Below are 19,048 nucleotides of genomic sequence, written 5' to 3'. Positions count from 1 at the left end.
CTAGTTAAGGCCCTGAATGGCATTGCCCCCACATCTGCACCTTCTTTCATAAAGTATCTCCCGTTTTGGGGCAAAGTGATATCTGCAGATTCTCTTTTTCATGTTACCCGATTGAGTCAATTGAAGAGACAAGTGAATGAAGGTGTTCTGTAACAATTTTCTGTAAACTTACTTTTTTTAATGGATGAAGGTGTTATGACTTAAGGCTCATAGTAACAATGTTATTTAAAATGTTGGTAGTCTATTTACTGACATATGACATACTGTATGTTGTAAAGGGGCCTATCCACTAGGCGACCTGAAAGACTGAACGTCTAGCGTTCAGACCTTCAGGTCACCGAGGTGCGGTGCCCGCACTAAACGGCATTCACTGAACGTCTTCAGTGAAGGAGCCCGGCCTCCTATCTCTGACCATGCCAAACCTGACAAGTGTAGTCAGGTCGACAGGCATGTTCAGTAGATAGTCGGGGACGGCAAGGACCCAGCGTGCACGCGCATCGCTGGTCCTTGCCGGTTATCCATTACCCGACTTTGTGAACAATACGCCCAAAACCTCCTGGTTTTGGTCGGATTGTTCACAAAGTCGGGTAATGAATAGGCCCCTTAATTCTTTAATCAGTTTTTAGTGTAATAATTTATCTAAAAATCTCTATCTTCTAAATGTAACATGACACCTTCATCCACTAAACAGTATGATAAATTGGGACAACATATCTGTAATGAGACTCAGGGGTAAATTTACTAAACTCTGTGTTTGCATGTACGGGAGTATTTTGTCATTTTTACAACACAGGAATTTACTTAGAAAAAAACTGGGGTATTTTCTGTATCTTTAGAGGTGAACACGGCTGATTTTGAAGTTAAAAAGCAGCCGTAAATACAACTAGAAATGAATACACCATCATCTGAAAACGGCAGTGCTTTCCATAGACAGGAATACAACACAGTAATTTACCAAAAATCATGATTAGAATCACGGGTGTAATAAAACCAAACACTGTGTAAAAATAGAACTTATAAATAGACCCCCTCCTGAGCAGCGTGTCTAGCAGAAACATACAAAGATCAGTGTGATCTGCAGGGCTGGATTAAGGCTTGTGGGGGCCCTGGGGCAACTAAGTTGTGGGGGCCCCCACCAAAACACACGGAGCCTACCCCCCCTCCCCCTCCACACGGAGCCTACCCCTACCCCTCCTGATTACTTACCTACTGGCACTGTGTTGTGAATACAGCAGCACAGTCAGCGCTGCTGCATAGAGTGCAGAGCGGCTCCCGAGGCCTAACATCAGTGATCAGCGTTTCGGATAGATTGTGTCACGTGATGCTGATGATGAGACTTGGGACCCTTTCTGTGCTCTATGCAGCAGCGCTGACTGTGATGTTGCATTCAGAACACAGATCAGCGGTAGCTCATCCCCCATCCGGGAACAGGGTCCACATACACATACAGTATATACACATAAACACATACATAGTCACAACATATATACACGTAAACACATACATACAGTACACATATATACACAAAAACACATTCACATACATACACAAAAACACAAACATACACAAAAACACATACATATAAACACATACATACACATATATACACCAACACATGCATAGACATATATACATATGCAAACATACATACAGAAACACATGCAAACACATACATACACAAAAACACATACACAACATATATACGGTACACAAAAACACATACATACACAAACACACACATATATACACATACATGTATATAAACAATTAAACAGTACATATACACTTACATTTTATGCAGCTGCTGTTCCCTTCATTAGGCTCCGCCCCTGGCACCATAATCCCACGATTTGCGGGTTATATGGGGGTGGGCTTACCGTGTTGGCTCCGCCCCCACTTCAGCCATGCTAGCAGCAGGGGAAGTTGCTCCATCAGCGTGAGCTAGAGGTGGGGGCCCTCTGTGTGGGGGCCCCGGGACGATCGCCCCTGTCGTCCCCCCCTTAATCCGGCCCTGGTGATCTGTGCATTTTTCTGCCTTTTATTGTAAAATAAAGGGTTAATTCCCCCCCCCCCCCAAAAAAAAAAAAACAATACCAGCCCGGGCTCCTGAGCCAGTCCTGTTTCTAAAAATATGGGGGGGGGGAAACATGTAGGGTTCCCGCGTGTTTTAGGAACCAGCACTGGGCTGAGAGCCAGTCCTGGTTTTAAACATAGGGGGAAAAGTTGGCGTGGGGTTCCCCCTATTTTTAAAACCAGCACTGGACTCAAACCTAGCGGGGGGTAATGCCACAGCCAGTGGACCCTTTCACCAGGCTTCCCTGGCCAAAGCATTAACACCCCAAAGCTAGTCAGCCCAAGCCGGGGATCTCGGGGGAAGTGGGGACCCCCAATAAAGGGGTCCCCCCTCTCTCTCTCGAGCACCCCAGGCTTACACTGAAGCCTGGGGCTCTTCCCTGCACCCCTGGCCGGTGCAGGGGTAATAGTGTGAATAATAGATAAGTACTCTTCTTTTTTTACAGTGGAACTACAGGTGCCAGCGTGCCTGCCCTTTGGCACTTGTGGAACTACAAGTGCCAGCAGGCAGCCGGCACCTGTACCCCCACTGTAAAAAGAATAGTAAAATAACAACAGAACTCACACACCAAAGAAATTATAAAAGTATTACTCACCTACCTCCTGGCTTTGCATCTGTCCCCTTCTCCAGTAGGCTCCACGGGATTTGGCAAAACAAAAAATGACTTACGCATACCCCTCGGACATGTAGAAATGTATGTGATAACACATACATCTCTACCCCAGCACATGGGTCACAGCCAATCAGTGGCTGCTAACTGTAGAGCAGCCTCTGATTGGCTGGTGGGTCCTGCGAATAACAGAAACCTGCCCATCTCTGTCATTCACCGGGGCAGAGATTTATGTGTTATCACATACATCTCCACATGTCCAAGGGATAAGCGTAAGTCAGCAAATTCCACTCAGTCTGAGGACCCTGGTACCACCTGTACAATTTTCCACCGTCTGGCACATGTTAAAGACACTGGGCCTGATTCAGTAATCGACACAAATCGCATTGCGACTGCGATCCCATATGCACGGGACTTGCGAAAATATGCTTGTGACTTAGCTGATGTCTCGTGCATTGAGACGCCCACTTCTGGATTCCCACATCCGCCGATTATGTATAAAAGTGTTAACATCTGTCGCACATCAAACTTCTGAGTAAGTCAGAATGAGCGTCTCACCTAAGACACCAGGGCCTCACTAGTGCACAGCCAGAAAACGATCCCAATGCACTTCCATTTTTCTACCTACCTCCTATGTTTTTTTTTTTTTTTTATTGCAGTGTGTTTGCTTGTGACCAGTGTTACTCACACTGTTGTGTATTGCTCACAAGATTGTGTACCTTTTACTGTAATTCTTGTTTTAAATAAAAATAATTAAAAAAATAAATAGAACTTGGTGAAGTTTCTTCATATTTTATTGTACAATATCTCACTAAATATATTTACATGACATGACTTGCCTCAGTGCAATACATTTTTATGTTGCATAAGTACAAACTGTAGTTTTTTATTAAAAAGAGACACTTGACTGAAATTGCAGCTAAGTATACAATACAACATTTTCCCTGCTTGCGACAATTAATTTCTCTCAATGGTACAGACAACATTCCAGATGCACACAGTCCTGTCAGTATCCTTGGTATTCATTACAATGTTTTAAGTGCATACACTCTTGGAAAATGATAGATAATCTTTATGGACCTTTACGGTTTCCATCGCATTGTACAAAAATACGTCAAGTTTTATGGAAATGACTGTAAGTGACAATAAGCAGAGCTAATGACATGAGCAAAACATAGGGAATGACTTCGCAAACAATCCCCATACTGTTTTATACAATGTATAGAAACTCAAATTTCTTCAGTTTCTTGTGTTTATCACTATTACTACTATGCAGAGATCCATTAAAGAACTGCAATACACAGAAGGGAACACTACTGTATAAAGATGGACAATATTGACTTTTAGAAGCTTCTTTACAGTTTGTCTTCACAGTGATATACCAGAAAGTTTGTGTACTATATGCATAAAATAGCCCCATCCTTTTAATATGAAAAAAGGTAACATGTCTAACCAGGAATGGAGTTATAAAATGACAAACCATTCGGCAACAGACAATTAATTTGGTTCTGCAATAAAAAAAAAGCAAAACAAATTACAGTAGCAACATTATGAATATGAACAACATGTTGGGAGAGAATTAAATAAAACGACTGCACGGAGACACACATTTATTTAACAAATACAACTCATTAACCAATAGTTTAGTACGCAATCAGGTTGGAAATTGGTAGGAAAATGAAGTTTACCAAAAAATAGCACAAGCTTATTTCAGTTTTAGGTGTAGGTTTTGGCACTTTATGGGAACGAGTCCTTGCCCTATGTCTGTTATATAAAAAGAAAGTACATTTCTTCTTCAACACGCCTTGCAAGTATAGTACTGGTGTACTAGCAAACACTGAAACATATTGAATAAACATTCCCACTGATTTGCACATGCATACACTATCCAAATAACAACACTGTATCAATAGGTTTGTTTGTATTTAAAATAGTCCTGTTAGGTGACTTCTATGCTGCAGCAGTGTTCTAGATCTCTTCTGGAGAACGAATGTCTGACTTCAGTTTTACAAACTCCTTGGCGACCTCATCATTGGACCTCTGAGATAGTATTCGCAGTATTGTCAGTCCAGTTTCATCCATGTAGATGCTTTTAGTCAGAGGATACCAGGATGCGCAGTTTCCTTTCTCTACAATACCCTTAAGCTGGATGACTGTCATTCCTATAATGCGATCTTCTCGGGCAAAGCAGTAATCCTTCACACACAGGTGAAGTTCATATATCCCTGGGCCCTCTTCATTACTTAGAATACTGTGGATTAAAAAGAGAGTAAACATGAGGAAGAAGGATGATTTCTTAATTCCCATTCTACACTCAATGGGATTATAAAGGATTCTCAACTGTAAAAAAAAAATGTTATATATTCTGAAGTAATAATTTAATCTTTACTAATGAATATCATTGGCTCCTGCTACTCAATGTTCCTCTGCCTTTAAGTGATTTTCTACTATTGCAATCAAATCTAATTTTTTTGTTACTGATTTTGTTTTCTGAGGGCTGACATGTCTATTAAGGAATGTGTCCGACTTCTGCTGCCCCATATAGAAGCTTTGTCAGGTTCTGCCTCTGTCAGGTTTGACATAGCTTAAAACAGTGTGTTGTGTCTCAATAGGATTCTTCATCAATCATTGCAATAGCCCCACTGGCACATTTGCAGAATATGCTTACTGCTCCATCAGGTGTAAAGATGGGTAGAGAGGGAAAGAGTTGTCTGTAATTGATGCACAAAATTAAAATATACCTTTTATTAGTCTTTAAAATATGTATATCAATAATACAGTCTGTGAAATATTAAAATAAAGAAATTAAAGTGTGATATAGGTAAGAAAAAAGGTAATTAAAATAGATTATCGGTACCAATACAGGTCTGTTTTTAATAGTACTATATAGTACTATATATTTTTCTGAAATATATAGTACTAGTATCCTGGATATCTATATATTATTATTTATTTAATATATTGCAAAAAATAATTATTTAAACCAAATGCCACTCTGTCAGTAGTATTTCAAACATTGATTATAGTGCTGTGTTGAATGGAGTACGTGTATGTCCACATAGCATAACATAAGTAGATATGTACACAGGCCGTGAGAAATGTAGACTAATAGGTTGGTCAGATATTTGTACATTTAGTTCTCATAGAGAGAAATAATTACAATGTAGCAGAAAACATGCTCTCCAGGGAATCTAACAACTCTCCTGCTTGTCATGAAGATGCTGTTCTTGATGGATATCACAACACACCCATTGGTATTTGCCTCAAAATCATGGTGTGAATATATTTCTATATAGTATATAGATATAAAGGCATGAATTGATATTGCCTAAATGTTAACAGGATGTGTTTAGGATACTATATCATACATTTATATATGATATAGTATCCTAAACACACTGAACTTAAAATTTATATCATCTTATTTTATCCCCATCTATAAGGGTATTTGCTACATTTAATTAGTAGCATAATTCGCCTACCATCTGATTTAACCCATGAAATTGACGGTATACCCATCAGGGATTATTATGAACTGAGGTATATTCTCCATTTGTTATATATGGGGTGTATTGGTACTGCGAAAATTGACTAGTCTACTAACACTTATAGATAATACATACACATGATAAAATCATATATTTGAAATAAACGACATATCATCCTCTTAACATTTAGGCAACATCAATTCATGCCTTTATATCTACAGTATGTACTATATAGAAATATATTCACACCATGATTTTCAGGCAAATACCAATGGGTGTGTTCTGATATCCATCAAGAACAGCATCTTCATGACAAGCAGGAGTTGTCAGACTCCCTGGAGAGCATGTTTTTTGCTTCTACTTTCTAATTATTTCTCTCTGTGAGAACTAAATGTACAAATATCTGACCAACCTATTAGACTACATTTCTCACGGCCTCTGTACACATCTACTTATGTTATGCTATGTGGACACAGTGGTGTATCCATAATGGATGCAATGTGTGCGCGGCACACGGGCCCCCGAGTCCAGGGGGCCCCCGCACCGCACACACTGCACCCATATTATTTTAAACTTACCTGTCCGTGGTCCCGCATCGGGTGTCAGCGCTGCTCAGAACACCGGAAAATGGCTGCCGCGGCCATTTTTCCGGTGTTGTGCGCATGCGCAGTGGACTCCGGGCACACTCTAGTGCCCGGAGTCTACTAAGGCTCTGGTGGCTGGCCAGCTGCGTCAGTCGGCTGCCGGCCACTGAGGAGAGAGGTGGAGGCCCTGCACGGGATGCCCCTGTGTGGACATACACATACTCCATTCGACACAGCACTATAATCAATGTTTGAAATAATACTGACAGAGTGGCATTTGGTTTAAATAATTATTTATTGCAATGTATTAAATAAATAATAATATATAGATATCCAGGGTACTATTACTATATATTTCAGAAAAATATTAAAAACAGACCTGTATTGGTACCGATAATCTATTTTAATGACACTTTTTCTTACCTATATCACACTTTAATTTCTTATTTTTAATATTTCACGGACTGTATCATTGATATACATATTTTAAAGACTAATAAAAGCTATATTTTAATTTTGTGCATCAATTACAGACAACTCTTTCCCTCTCTACCTGATAGCACCCCCTTCAAACAATGTAACACAATATGCTTTATTGTTCTACCAGATATTAGGGGTTTACTTAGATACAGGGGCGTTTCTAGAGAGGAGGGGGCCCGTGCAGTCTCCGACACGAGCCCCCTCCTCTCTGTCCGGCGGCTGGCAGCGCACTGAGCTGTGCGCGGCCAGCGCCTGAGTTATTGACTCTGGGCACTAGAGTGCGCCCAGAGTCTACAGAGTATGTACAGGTCACCGGGAAAATGGCCGCGGCGGCCAGTTTCCCTGTACTGCGCATGCGCAAACGACGGGAAAATGGCAGCGGCGGACATTTTCCAGTCGTTTTTAGAGCGCCGGACCCCTGCTCTGACGTGGGACTCCGGAGAGGTTATGGGTGCAGGGTGTGCGGTGCGGGGTGTCCAGGGGGGCCCCTTGTGCCCCACACACCCTGCACCCATTATAGATACGCCCCTGCTTAGATACCATATATAAGATTCTTCCTCTACATTAGACTTGTGCGGACTGTGGTTTCTTTTCTTTTCTTGTTTTGTTCCATCAGGTGTAACCTGTTCTGACATTGCAGCAATACAGAGGAGAGAAACTGGTATACCAGTATAGTCTAATATACCTGTCCTTGTCATATGACAAATAATTGAATCATGTCTATCTGGTTTATTGCAAGTGAAAGCGGTGCTAATTGTGGCCACCTCTCAAGATTTTCCAAGTGCTGCCCACATTATACATACTGCAGTACAGGGGTTTATTTACCAACAGCTTGAAAATGTACAGTAAACCATAGAGTCAAATCAGTAACAATCTATCATGAATGTAGCACAAGTTAGACACTGAAAGCTAAATTTGTGTTGGTTTCTATGGCTTACTACAAAGACTGCAACAGTCATGTACAACAAGGTTTGGTCAAATTTGTATTTTACATGCAAACTGGGAAATTACCAATGTTACAAGGGAATGAGCGGTAGAATAAACAAAAACACTTGCCTCCGATTATGTGAAATTTGTGTGTTTTGCAAATTAGCCCCATGAAGGAGAATAGAAATGATACATATGGCATATATGCCTGCGATTCCACATCCAGTCTTTGGATGTAGCTTGAATGATACAGGTTGTCAGCACCCAAGACCCATTCAAACTCCAGGAACATGAGCCTCATTGTGGACTTAGGGCCTGATTCAGACCCGCTTGCGAGCGCTGAGCGCTCGCAAGTGGGTCGATGTTAGCCCAGTGCGCCTGCGCACGACGGAGGCGGCTCCGTCGTGCGAATGCGGAGACCCGGATAGCGACGGGCAAACCGTCACTCCGGGTCTCGTACCAAAGGGGGTGTGCTGTCGATGTTGAGTGACAGCACGCCCCCTTTGGTGGGTGGGCCGGGGTAGTGGCTGCCCAGATGGAGGCATTCCCATGGGAACACCTACCATCTGGGGCCGGCCCCACTGACATCACAAGTGATGTCAGTGGGTGGACTTCTTGCTCTGTAAGAGCAAGAAGTCCACTGGGACTTGCGGCAACGAGACCCTACCACAAGGGTCTCGTCGCAAGTCCGATGGTCGCGATGGCCTTGACCATCGCGACCATCATCCTGGCCGCTCGCATTAGCTGTGGGTGGTCACCCACAGCAATGCGAGCGGCCGGGAGGCCGCTCTAAAAATACAATAGGCGGGCACTGATTCAGAGTGAGCGCTCTGAAAGAGCGTCCGGCTCTGAATCAGGCCCTTAGATCCACATTTCTGTTTGCTCAATTGTGTCAGCTTATACATACTATATGATCACCCCGGCATTGTGCGCCCCATTACCCTTGATGTTCGGAGGGTGGAAAGCTATGGACATCGCTAGGACAACAGAACCATTACATTGGCCAATCCCATCTTTATATTTTTCAGTGTTTATCTAGTTACAGCTCATTTGAACCTCATTCATATTTCATATCACGCCTAACAGTAAGGGGATATTGGGACTGATTGTATTACAAGTGACAAATATTTTAATTTCCTTTCCATAACTACATTGGTTCATGTCCTCATACCTATGCATATTGTGCTATACTTGCAGTGTACTCGTGCCGCTATGGCGCAAAGCTTTTGGTTGAAAATGACCTGTTACTACCAGCTCTGTAAAGCTCATTTAACGCAGCGGAATTCCTTCATACTGTATATACATGTACAGGCTCCAAACACTGCCAGTTCTCTAGAACAGGATACAATAGCTAGGAATTATTGTAAGTAGGATAGCCATCAATTCACCTAATGTGCAGCACATTGGAATGAAACTCACTCTGGAGTGCAGGGACAGATAGGCAGAAAAGTACATTTAAAGTTAGTGTGCATTTTAGGGGTTTGCAGCCTTTGAGGGGTATTCAATATGAAACGTTAACCTCGCCGTCAAAGTTTTCACCGCACATCGGAGCTTTTGCCGGCGAAAAAGTACCGATTATACCCGTATTCAATATAAAATCGTCGAAAACGGCACCCGGCGAAAGTGAAATCAGCGAAAACTTTGCTGTTTTTTGGGGAAATTACCCTAATACCCCCAAAAAGATGCTATGACATGGGGGATCACTCTGGATACCCCTGATTAGCCCTGCTGAAGGTTTTTGGGGTCTTCAAACGGGCTCAATAGCTGCTATTTTGGGGATTTGGGACGGTGGTGAAGAACAGTATTTAGAAGTTTTTTTTGTAGAAAATAAGTAGTCCCAGCAAATTTGGGGTACTTGAAAACGGGGGTGAGCATATTTAAAAGTTGCTAAAGTGAAGTTTTAAAAAAACATGAAAAAACCACCTGCCGCAAACACCTACAATGAAAAAAAAAACCTGGGGCATACTTGGGGACCCCCCTAGATTGTAGTTCGCTAGTGTTTAACTTTGTACCCCCAATTTTTTTTTTTCACCCCCAAAATGAAAGTGCTTTTTTTGGGGTCCTCTGAGGTATTTTTTTTTTATTTTTTACACAGTTTACCTTTGGGGGACTGTCTGAAGGTTGCAGGGTGGTTTCTGAAATGTTGCACCCCAAAACCCCTATTCTGTATTTTTTTTCGCCACCCATTCCTTGGTGATACTTTCCCACAGGGTCAAATGCAATATACTTTTCGCACCGGCGAAAAGTTTTTAAATTGAATAAGGTGTAAAAGCAAAACCGGCGAAAATTACGTCATCCGAACGAAGACCTTGCAGAAAGAATTAGTTTGCAAAGTCATGTACAGTATGCTAAAACAAAATCAGAAGCCAAAGCAAACATCTTTTAAAATATTTTTTGTATAAAATAGTCTTTTAAATTTCTGTTTTAGGTGACAAATTCAATAACTAATTAAGTGAATTAATTGGCTGAACAAATTCACACTATAAATGGATTTTTATACCCTTTAAAGATTAAATATGTTATTGTAAGTTTTGTATAAACTTAGTGCAAAAAAACCCAACAAAAAACATAGATCCTGAGTTTTTTTTACGCTCACTCTACAGCAGGGGTCAGGGAACTTTTACCCCAAAATATATTTAGATACGCCGACGTTACCCCCTTGATTTGAAAGGAAGGAAATCATATAGTAGTGCCCCCATAGTTATGCCCCTGTAGTAGTGCCCCCATAGTTATGCCCCTGCAGTAGTGCCCCCATATAATGCCCCTGTAGTAGTGCCCCCATATAATGCCCCTGTAGTAGTGCCCCCGTAGTGCCGTTTGTACAAAAAAAAAACCCCACTTACCTTAATCCACGCTCCTGCATCCGCTGCCGGCCTGTCCGCCCGGCTGCTCCTCGGAACTATGGGAGAGACGTCATGACGTCTCTCCCATAGTGCGCATGGAGAGAGGCGGAAGCTGAAGTTCAGAAGAGAACTCCAGCCTCCGGCTAACGCGGCGCTGCAGGGAAGGAGCCGGGCGCCCGTTGGTAATAACATTTCAGCAGGCATCCGGCTTAGAGCCTCCCTGCGGCACAGCCGGGTATGCATATGAATCATTACATTATCCCCAGGAATTTAATTTTTACCCCATGTGGGGTAATTTACCCCTGTTCCCTGACCACTGCTCTACAGAAAAGCATAAAAAGGCATTGTGCCCCAGGCCCATACTGGCAATCTGTAAACTATGGCATGTGTCAGAGGCCTGCTATGGCTGAGGGTGGGTGTTAGAGGGCTTACAGCCCTATTTCAATAACTTACTGTACAGTCTGCACTGTACTCCCACTGCCTAAATGGGATGTTAATAATGACATGAGATAAAGACAATAATGCAGTTTTAAAGTGACACTATTATATTGAACATAAATATAGTTTTGACATGCAGAGGAATGTAGGCTGGTGGACGGTTTGCCAGGGTGCTGTAACTTTTAAGTCGCTGGTACTGGTGTGCACTACATGTAAATACAGTGACTCTACTTGAGAGTCGTCCAGCATACATTCTCCTGGGAGACCTCCACCACACAGTAAGCATGTACATTCCTGCACAATACTGCTAAACAATATTACATTTTCCTATGCAGCACAGTCCTGTCTTCTCAATGCTTTATTTTCAATTTGCATAGAAAATATACTGCAATGAGAACTGTAAATGTAGACATCGTAGCTGTGTGTGACTTTGCATGCACTAGCATAAGGTGCATAATGCATTCAGTTAAACTCTGAACTACTGAACCAATTGATTTTACTATTAAATAAAGGCACTGGCATGCCATAAATCACTGATAAACCCGCTCAGCCTTGGAAATGCCATGTATCTCTCATCGACATATGATTAAACTCAGTGGTTACTCCAAAAACATTGCATGTAGGCTGCCTGTGGGCCTCTCCAATGGGATAAACACCTGCTTCTCATAAACTCTGCAGTAATAAGTGCCATATTTACTATTTAAATCAAATGGAAGCTGGGTAGTACAGGCCTGCTGGGCATCCTGAAGTTAAGCACAGCCAAATGTAATATGTAGTTAGGCTTTAATTGTTAAACACCAGCTGTAGTCTTATGTTCTATCTATTAGGTCAGCTCTGTGATCCATCTGCATTTTCCTGGATACAGGTCTACAACCTGCAGTGCCACTGTATGCCATTGGTAATGCTAGGGGCAAGATTTGAGCTAGTACTGCTTTTGTTACCCACCAGGCTTAACCAACACACAAGGGGTAACGTGCAAACCTAATATAGGAATGTTTGTCATATTTACATTTTGGATCGATTAACATACATGTTAGGCAATACTCGATAACTGCAGGTCTCAATCAGTGTAATACTGACCGGGAAACAAGACATGTCCTCTGATAAGCTTGCTCATTGCTCTGGTTTCCCCTTATAACCTTTCTTGTATTTGTCCCCTACACTGGTTCTCATCCTGCCTGTGACTACTGCTGTGGATTTCCTCATAGGGGAAAATAGCAAACGACCAACTCTCAAATAAAGTGACATGCAGGAAATACTGTAGTAACATTTGAAGTTTTTGGTCTACGAGTCTATATGCAGGGCTGAGAGATTACTAGGCACCCCAAGTACACTTTACAACCTCTTCACCACACTGATGGAGTTGAGATGGCCATGACAAGAAATTATGGTCTGAATTGAAAATCCCTATAAGCTTAACCTGGAAACAGTGTTAGGCGCACGTAGGCCCCTATTGATGCTGCTCACAGTATGACAATGGACATACAGTATCTCCTGACTGTCCCAGCAGTGCCACTAAATCCGGACAAATAAGTGGAAATGTACTTGTACATGTGATGTGATGTGTGATACTGGAGGCCGGCAGTGAGGGAAGAAGGCTGGAAATAAAAACAATTATAAAAAAAGAGGTGTGGCAATTTAGTATTTCTAGTCATGCTACATCTTTCTGATCATCATCACTGGCTATATTACATCTTGCTGGGAATATTACTGTTCACGTTACCCAATGAGCATCATCTGTTCCTCATGAGTAGCCAATAAGAGTAGCCGATCTGGCATGTCCTTTGCTTCATTACCTGTATACAGCCCACATCTGCCTGCACTGACCTGGTCTTTTCTGGATAAGTTCCACTACTTCTGTAACGCTAGATCTTTCACACCTGCTGGGCAGATCATATTGCATGCTACATTCTGCTCAGCCTGATCACTGTGCCGGACATGGTATGAGAGTACACGGTGCACTACACTCTTACACACAGTGACAAAGTAGTCCCTGGAATCTGTGCTGAAAAGTGAGGATTTGTGGAGATATACTGCAGTTTATACTGCCATTCACTGCCCTCAATTTAATACACTGAACTTACAGATGGGACCAGCTAGTTTGTTGCTCATAGCGGGCCATTCCGACCCTGTGTGTGTCACACCATGGAATGTTACGTGATGGCTGTACTGTGGCGTGCCGTGGTATTCTACAATGAAAGATAAGCCATGGCATGTAATACACTGCTTAACCTCTGGGTGGTGCTCCACTGATGAAATTTGTACTACTGAATACCACACTGTTAAAGTGAATGGCCCTGTAATGTGTACAATACAATGTCTACTGTGTAGCGGAAATGCCAAGTGGTGGGATGTCGAGAGAAATGTTTTGAGTCTAGGGTCACAGAAGTGCTGTGTGCCTCAGTAGCGCCGAGCGTCTTTTTGTGCATCATTTTTTTTACCTTCAAACGTGTCTTATTAGCACAAGCAGTTTCTGCTGATTAAAATTATATGCAGCATGCCTATGTTCTGCTAGCGAGTGGGTTTGTATCTGCAAGCGAATCACTACGTTTACGTTACAGTCGCTGATACTATAACGTAGTGTTTCATGTGCAGATACACCCGCACTGGCAGAAGCTGCTTGCGCTATCAATTCGATTCACTGTATGATTCAGACGCATTTGAAGGTAAAAAGTTGCATAAAAAGACACGCTACTGAGTCACGCCATTGCATGGCGCGACTAGAAGGCCTGTTTAACGTGCAAGGAGGCTGGATCTATGAGGACCATCTGTATATGTATTTGTATAAATAACAGAATTCACACATCACCAAGTGATTTATTTTTAAACCTGTAGTGAAGAGTTATAAACTAAAAAAAAATATATCCCTTTCCATGACTTGAACCCGGGACACCCAAGGGAAAGGTGCACACCTTAACCACTAGCCCACACACACCAGCCATGTTGAGAGCTGCACCTGTCATGTATGTGATGTGAAGTGTGTGAATTAAAGCAGGCAATGTGTACAATGTCAATAGCAGGCAGTGTTACAGTCACTGATACTGTAATGTAGCATTTCGCAAGCAGATACACCCACTTTTGCTCACAGAACGTAGGCATGCTGCATATCATTTTAATCAGCAGAAGCTGCTTGTGCTACCAATTCGCATCGCTGTGTGATTCAGTCGCATTTGAAGTAAAAAGTCGCATAAAAGATGCTTGCGCTACCGAGTCATGCCATATTAGTACAGTACATGTAAACACATTCATCACGTCTCAGTGAAAGCTGTACGTGCTTGTGACCCCTGTCTGAGCCCTTGAGACAAAAATATTATATATTTTTTTTTTTAAAGTACAGGACTCACACACATACTGTACTGTAATTATTTAATACTTTATTACACATTCTTCTGCAGCCCTGATTCCATGACCAAAATGCTGTACTATAGTGTACCCAATCACAGCTTCTGTCAGTCAATCATCGGGCGGTGATATAGAAAATGCATTGGAAATCTGACGCATGTGCTGTGTAGTTTAGGAGAAGTGACACCTGGTGGACAAAACGTTGTATTACACAATATATTTTTTCCAGTGCTACGTTCTGTTATGAAACATTTTGTGTGGCGTGACTCAAGGCTACTTGTGTGGTGCAAGATGCATGGTGCGCTACATGGCTGTATGGAGCAACAAACTAGCGGGGCGCATCTGTATTTCACACACTGCTCTATTTTCTAACAATAAGTGACATAACACAGTATAGTGCATACATCTGGGAAATTGCGTTCATCAGACATGAATAACTTACAAGTTGAAAGTCTCGTTGTATTTTGGTGACCAGGTGTTACTTTTTGTCTTGGTACAAAATTTCCTTTTCTTGTCACTGAGGCTGGGTCCTAATGCATAGAGTTCAACAAAAGGCCGAAACATAGCTGTAGTCTGCCAAATCAACCCATTCAGAGCCACAACTGCAGCAAAAGAGGAGAAAGCATATGCAACAAGTCAAAATAAAGATATAGGATAGCATAAAGAGTCATGACACAACTAATATTTGGAAATCTGCAATATTCTTTAACTTAATGCATATTGTCACACTGTCCCTCTCATACACATGCAAATAATCGAACACGGCCATTTGTTCATAGTTCCGGTATGAAAGGGTCGACACAAGTGATGGTTATAAATGGAAAAGCATGTTTAGTGCAATGCTAATTTAATATGTGATACTGATACTTATATAAGCAACATCACTGCGACTAAAGGAACCATCATGTACGACTGTTACTTTAGGGTGATCTATTTTTCGCTGAAATGCTCTATAAACAGAAATAGCATTATATAATTGTCCTGAGATGTTGGGGAATATTTATCACAACACGCATTTTTAATGCGAATATGATTAATAATTTCTGCCTAAATTTGCAATGTGAAAATTAATATTTTCACACTAACTTACAAAAAAGCTCTTGCTGGGAGACGTGCTCCGATAACAGCCCGCCCCGGCAAAGAGACAGAAGCATGTCTCAGTGGGGGGTGATGACCTCTCCAAATGAATCTACAGTAAGCATTCCCGTGCTTGGTAAATCCGAATGCAAAGCTTTGCAGTCTGAAAAGGTAAATCCATAGTAAAGCAATTCTTACTGTTTGCGGGTAAACCTCAAAAGAGAGAGTGTTTTCTGGGGATAGCCCGTAAATAGTGTTTAATAAGTTTGCCAAATTCTCAATTACTACTGCACTCTGAGCAGAGACAAAGATTACATAACCAATTCCAAGTGCGATCGCTCTCCCCCCTCCAATGAGATGCAGGCAGAGGAGCCTCCCTGTACTCACTGCAGCTGACAAGACTAGAGAGGGGTGGTGGACACAGGCCCCCGCCGGCCCCTCCAGAGTTATCAGTACCCACTTGCCCCTGGCCTAGTGAAAATGGGCTGTATGTGTCAGACCTGAGGCTATGGACAGAGCACATTAGGAAAATGTATAGTTGGTGTTAGTGCAGCTTTAATTGCACTCAGCAGTCAAAATTTTAACTATGTGAAAAAGATTAAATCAGCAGAAGAAGCTGAATCCCCCATAACCAAAACTAAAAATTAGCTTTAGGTGGAGTTTACGAAGTTATAATAAACTATAATGTTCTGGCTTGTGTTGTCAGGTGTCAGAAGTTCAGTGTTGCTCTGCTCTTTGCTTTTTAAGTGGGCCTGTTGGATGCACACATCAGTGTTGTCAGGGCCCCTCCCCTGTGAACTCCTCATTTGCATGAAACAAGCAGCATTAGCAGAGGGGAGAGCAGTGTTGGACCAGAAGTGCCTCCGTGGCATCCCACTGGGTCACAACCCCTCAGTTAATTTGGTGAACTCCACTCAACACCAAAATGTATTTGGTGCCAAGCATCATTCTTTTATAGTGCACATATGTTAGAGTTACTGAGACTGAACACTCACTGACATTTGTTACATCTTTATATATTATTAATATATTGTATAACTGAGCTGGAGATATGACATTAATAAAGCGCTCCCTGAGTTATTCATATCTACAGCCTCAGCCTGGTTGCAATAATAAGTAATGCTGACATTAGGTGGCAATGATAGTGTATTGCTCAATTCCAGCTTACCTTTTACTGTAATCTTGTGCTCTCCATTTCCAGGATGAGTGAAGATATCCACTTGAACTGAAATTTCTCCAACAGAGGCTTCTGTGGACAAACCTAAAACAAGAGTGAAGAGTTAAACATCGAATACACAGCATGAATCAAAACTATTGTCCAGCCCTGATTTATACCTTACATGAATATCCCAAATCCTTTTCTTAGTCTCAGTCCCTGTACTTTCTTGGCTCATGGCTTTGTGCCTAGAATTCTTGTATTTTGTCTATAGTATTCAGTTTTCCCTGTTTAGCCTGTGCTGGTCTGGTTCTGTTAGTGTTGCTATCTTCCTTTATCTCTCTGTGCTATACTGGTCTCCTTCAGGTTGTCCCACTTAATCCCTGAGTTCCCCATGTTATTCCTTTATTCTGTATTGGTGTTCTGTATATGTTTTAATTTTAGTTCTTATACAGACACCTGCCCGACTGTATACCCATTGCAGTTAGACTATACAACTGCCCTCTCCAGACTGCTGACCCATCTTTCTTTTGTTGTGACTCATTCTTAGTTACTAGCTGTGTTGCTATACTTCTAAATAGCTCACTGCAATATGTTCCAACCTTCCCAGTCTTGCCCATTTATGTTAGTATCAGCACTGTAGGGGATTACATTCACCCTGTGCCTGATTTTACATTACTTATTACATTATGAATGAAATACAAATGATAGCAATTTCCCTGATAGTGTGGGGCTCTTCCCGGTCCTCGGGACTATGAGGAATAGAGTGATTAATGAAATTGGGACCTATTCAGCGGCTACAGTATAAGGAGCAGCAATTCCTGTGATCTCTGCCCATTATACCAAAACAGTAAAAATAACATGGTTTTCAAATAAACTTGATCTACTAAAAAACTCCGAAAACATTACTGTAGATTCACAACTTAAACATAAATATTTTGTATTTCTTTATTTTAATAGTCCAAATAATGTTAAAATATCTGGATCCATTATATTGCACCAGTTACATGATGGTGTCAGGACTGCTTTAAAAGACAATATGTCACATATGTAGCACAAGACCATGATGGCTAATCTGATCATAGAACTGTATACAGTCTTGAAAGGGTTCACAATTGAGAGCAGAATCCATCATAAATAACCCTAACCCCTCCAAAAGACGTCATGCTAATCTGGGTGAAAAGGGAAGGGAGCACATTAATGATGGAAAACTTTTGTAAGTAGTAAACCACCAAGTATCCATCTGGCATACTGCTATGACTAATCTCTTGGATGGGAATGATGCTTTGCAATTGGCAGTGACAGACCGATGTAACTGCAGGTTAGTAGTGAAATACACTGGACTTGGTCACATGCCTGTAGTCTGTGTTATTGGTGTACAATCACTGACAGCCTGTAATAATACCTGACAGACAGCACAGGTGCTCTATTCCTGCAAATACGATTCTGCAGGATGGTTCATTCCCAACTCTTCCCTGGCAACTCTTCCCTGGCACTTTGTGCCTTCTCTAAGCTTGCCATGTTCTATGCAGGTCACTGAATGTTTGTTACCTTGTTAATGACGCTATTTGTTTTACTGAGGAAAATGTTGCAAATGTACCCAAGACTGATGAAATATGTTATCTGTCATATTTTATTATACAGCTTAACACTACATGGAACACAAACTCTAAATGTTAATGTTTTAGAAAAGACAATTGTATAACTAATGCATAGCCCATCCCAGACAAGATTGTAACTCCTAGATTGTCACTAAGGTGTCTATTTGGTAAAGACTCTGATATGTTATACTGCTGTATTTCTACCAAATATTAGCTGGGACAGCTCATGCTAAAAGGACCTGTCCTGGTGTGGAGAAAACTGCGCTGCGCTTGACGTCTTTCACAAATGCAAATTATTGCAACATAAACTTGTAGCCCAGTGCGCATATTGTACATCTCTTCAGGCATGCGCAGAACGGGCTGCACTCTGAGAAGAGACCCGTCTGTTCCCTGCATTTCCCCAGTGCGAGCAGACAGAACACCATCCA

General features: G+C 41.7%; 1 protein-coding gene across 1 annotated transcript in view; it reads right to left on the bottom strand.

Moving 5' to 3' along the window:
- Window positions 1-3,460: 3,460 nt before the first annotated feature.
- Window positions 3,461-19,048, bottom strand: part of UNC13C (unc-13 homolog C) — a 718,105-nt gene continuing 702,517 nt past the window's right edge. The window contains exons 30-32 of the mRNA XM_088444832.1: window positions 17,032-17,124; window positions 15,229-15,388; window positions 3,461-4,935 (exon numbers count right to left, since the gene is read on the bottom strand). Coding sequence (XP_088300958.1) covers window positions 4,653-4,935; window positions 15,229-15,388; window positions 17,032-17,124 — 536 coding nt within the window. The 3' untranslated portion in view covers window positions 3,461-4,652. The remainder of the gene's footprint in view (window positions 4,936-15,228; window positions 15,389-17,031; window positions 17,125-19,048) is intronic.

The sequence above is a fragment of the Taudactylus pleione genome, unplaced genomic scaffold (assembly GCF_031769625.1).
Source record: "Taudactylus pleione unplaced genomic scaffold, aTauple2 ptg000019l, whole genome shotgun sequence".
Taxonomy (NCBI): domain Eukaryota; kingdom Metazoa; phylum Chordata; class Amphibia; order Anura; family Myobatrachidae; genus Taudactylus; species Taudactylus pleione.
The sequence above is the reverse complement of the archived record's forward strand: the minus strand, read 5'-3'. Positions and strand labels throughout refer to the sequence as shown.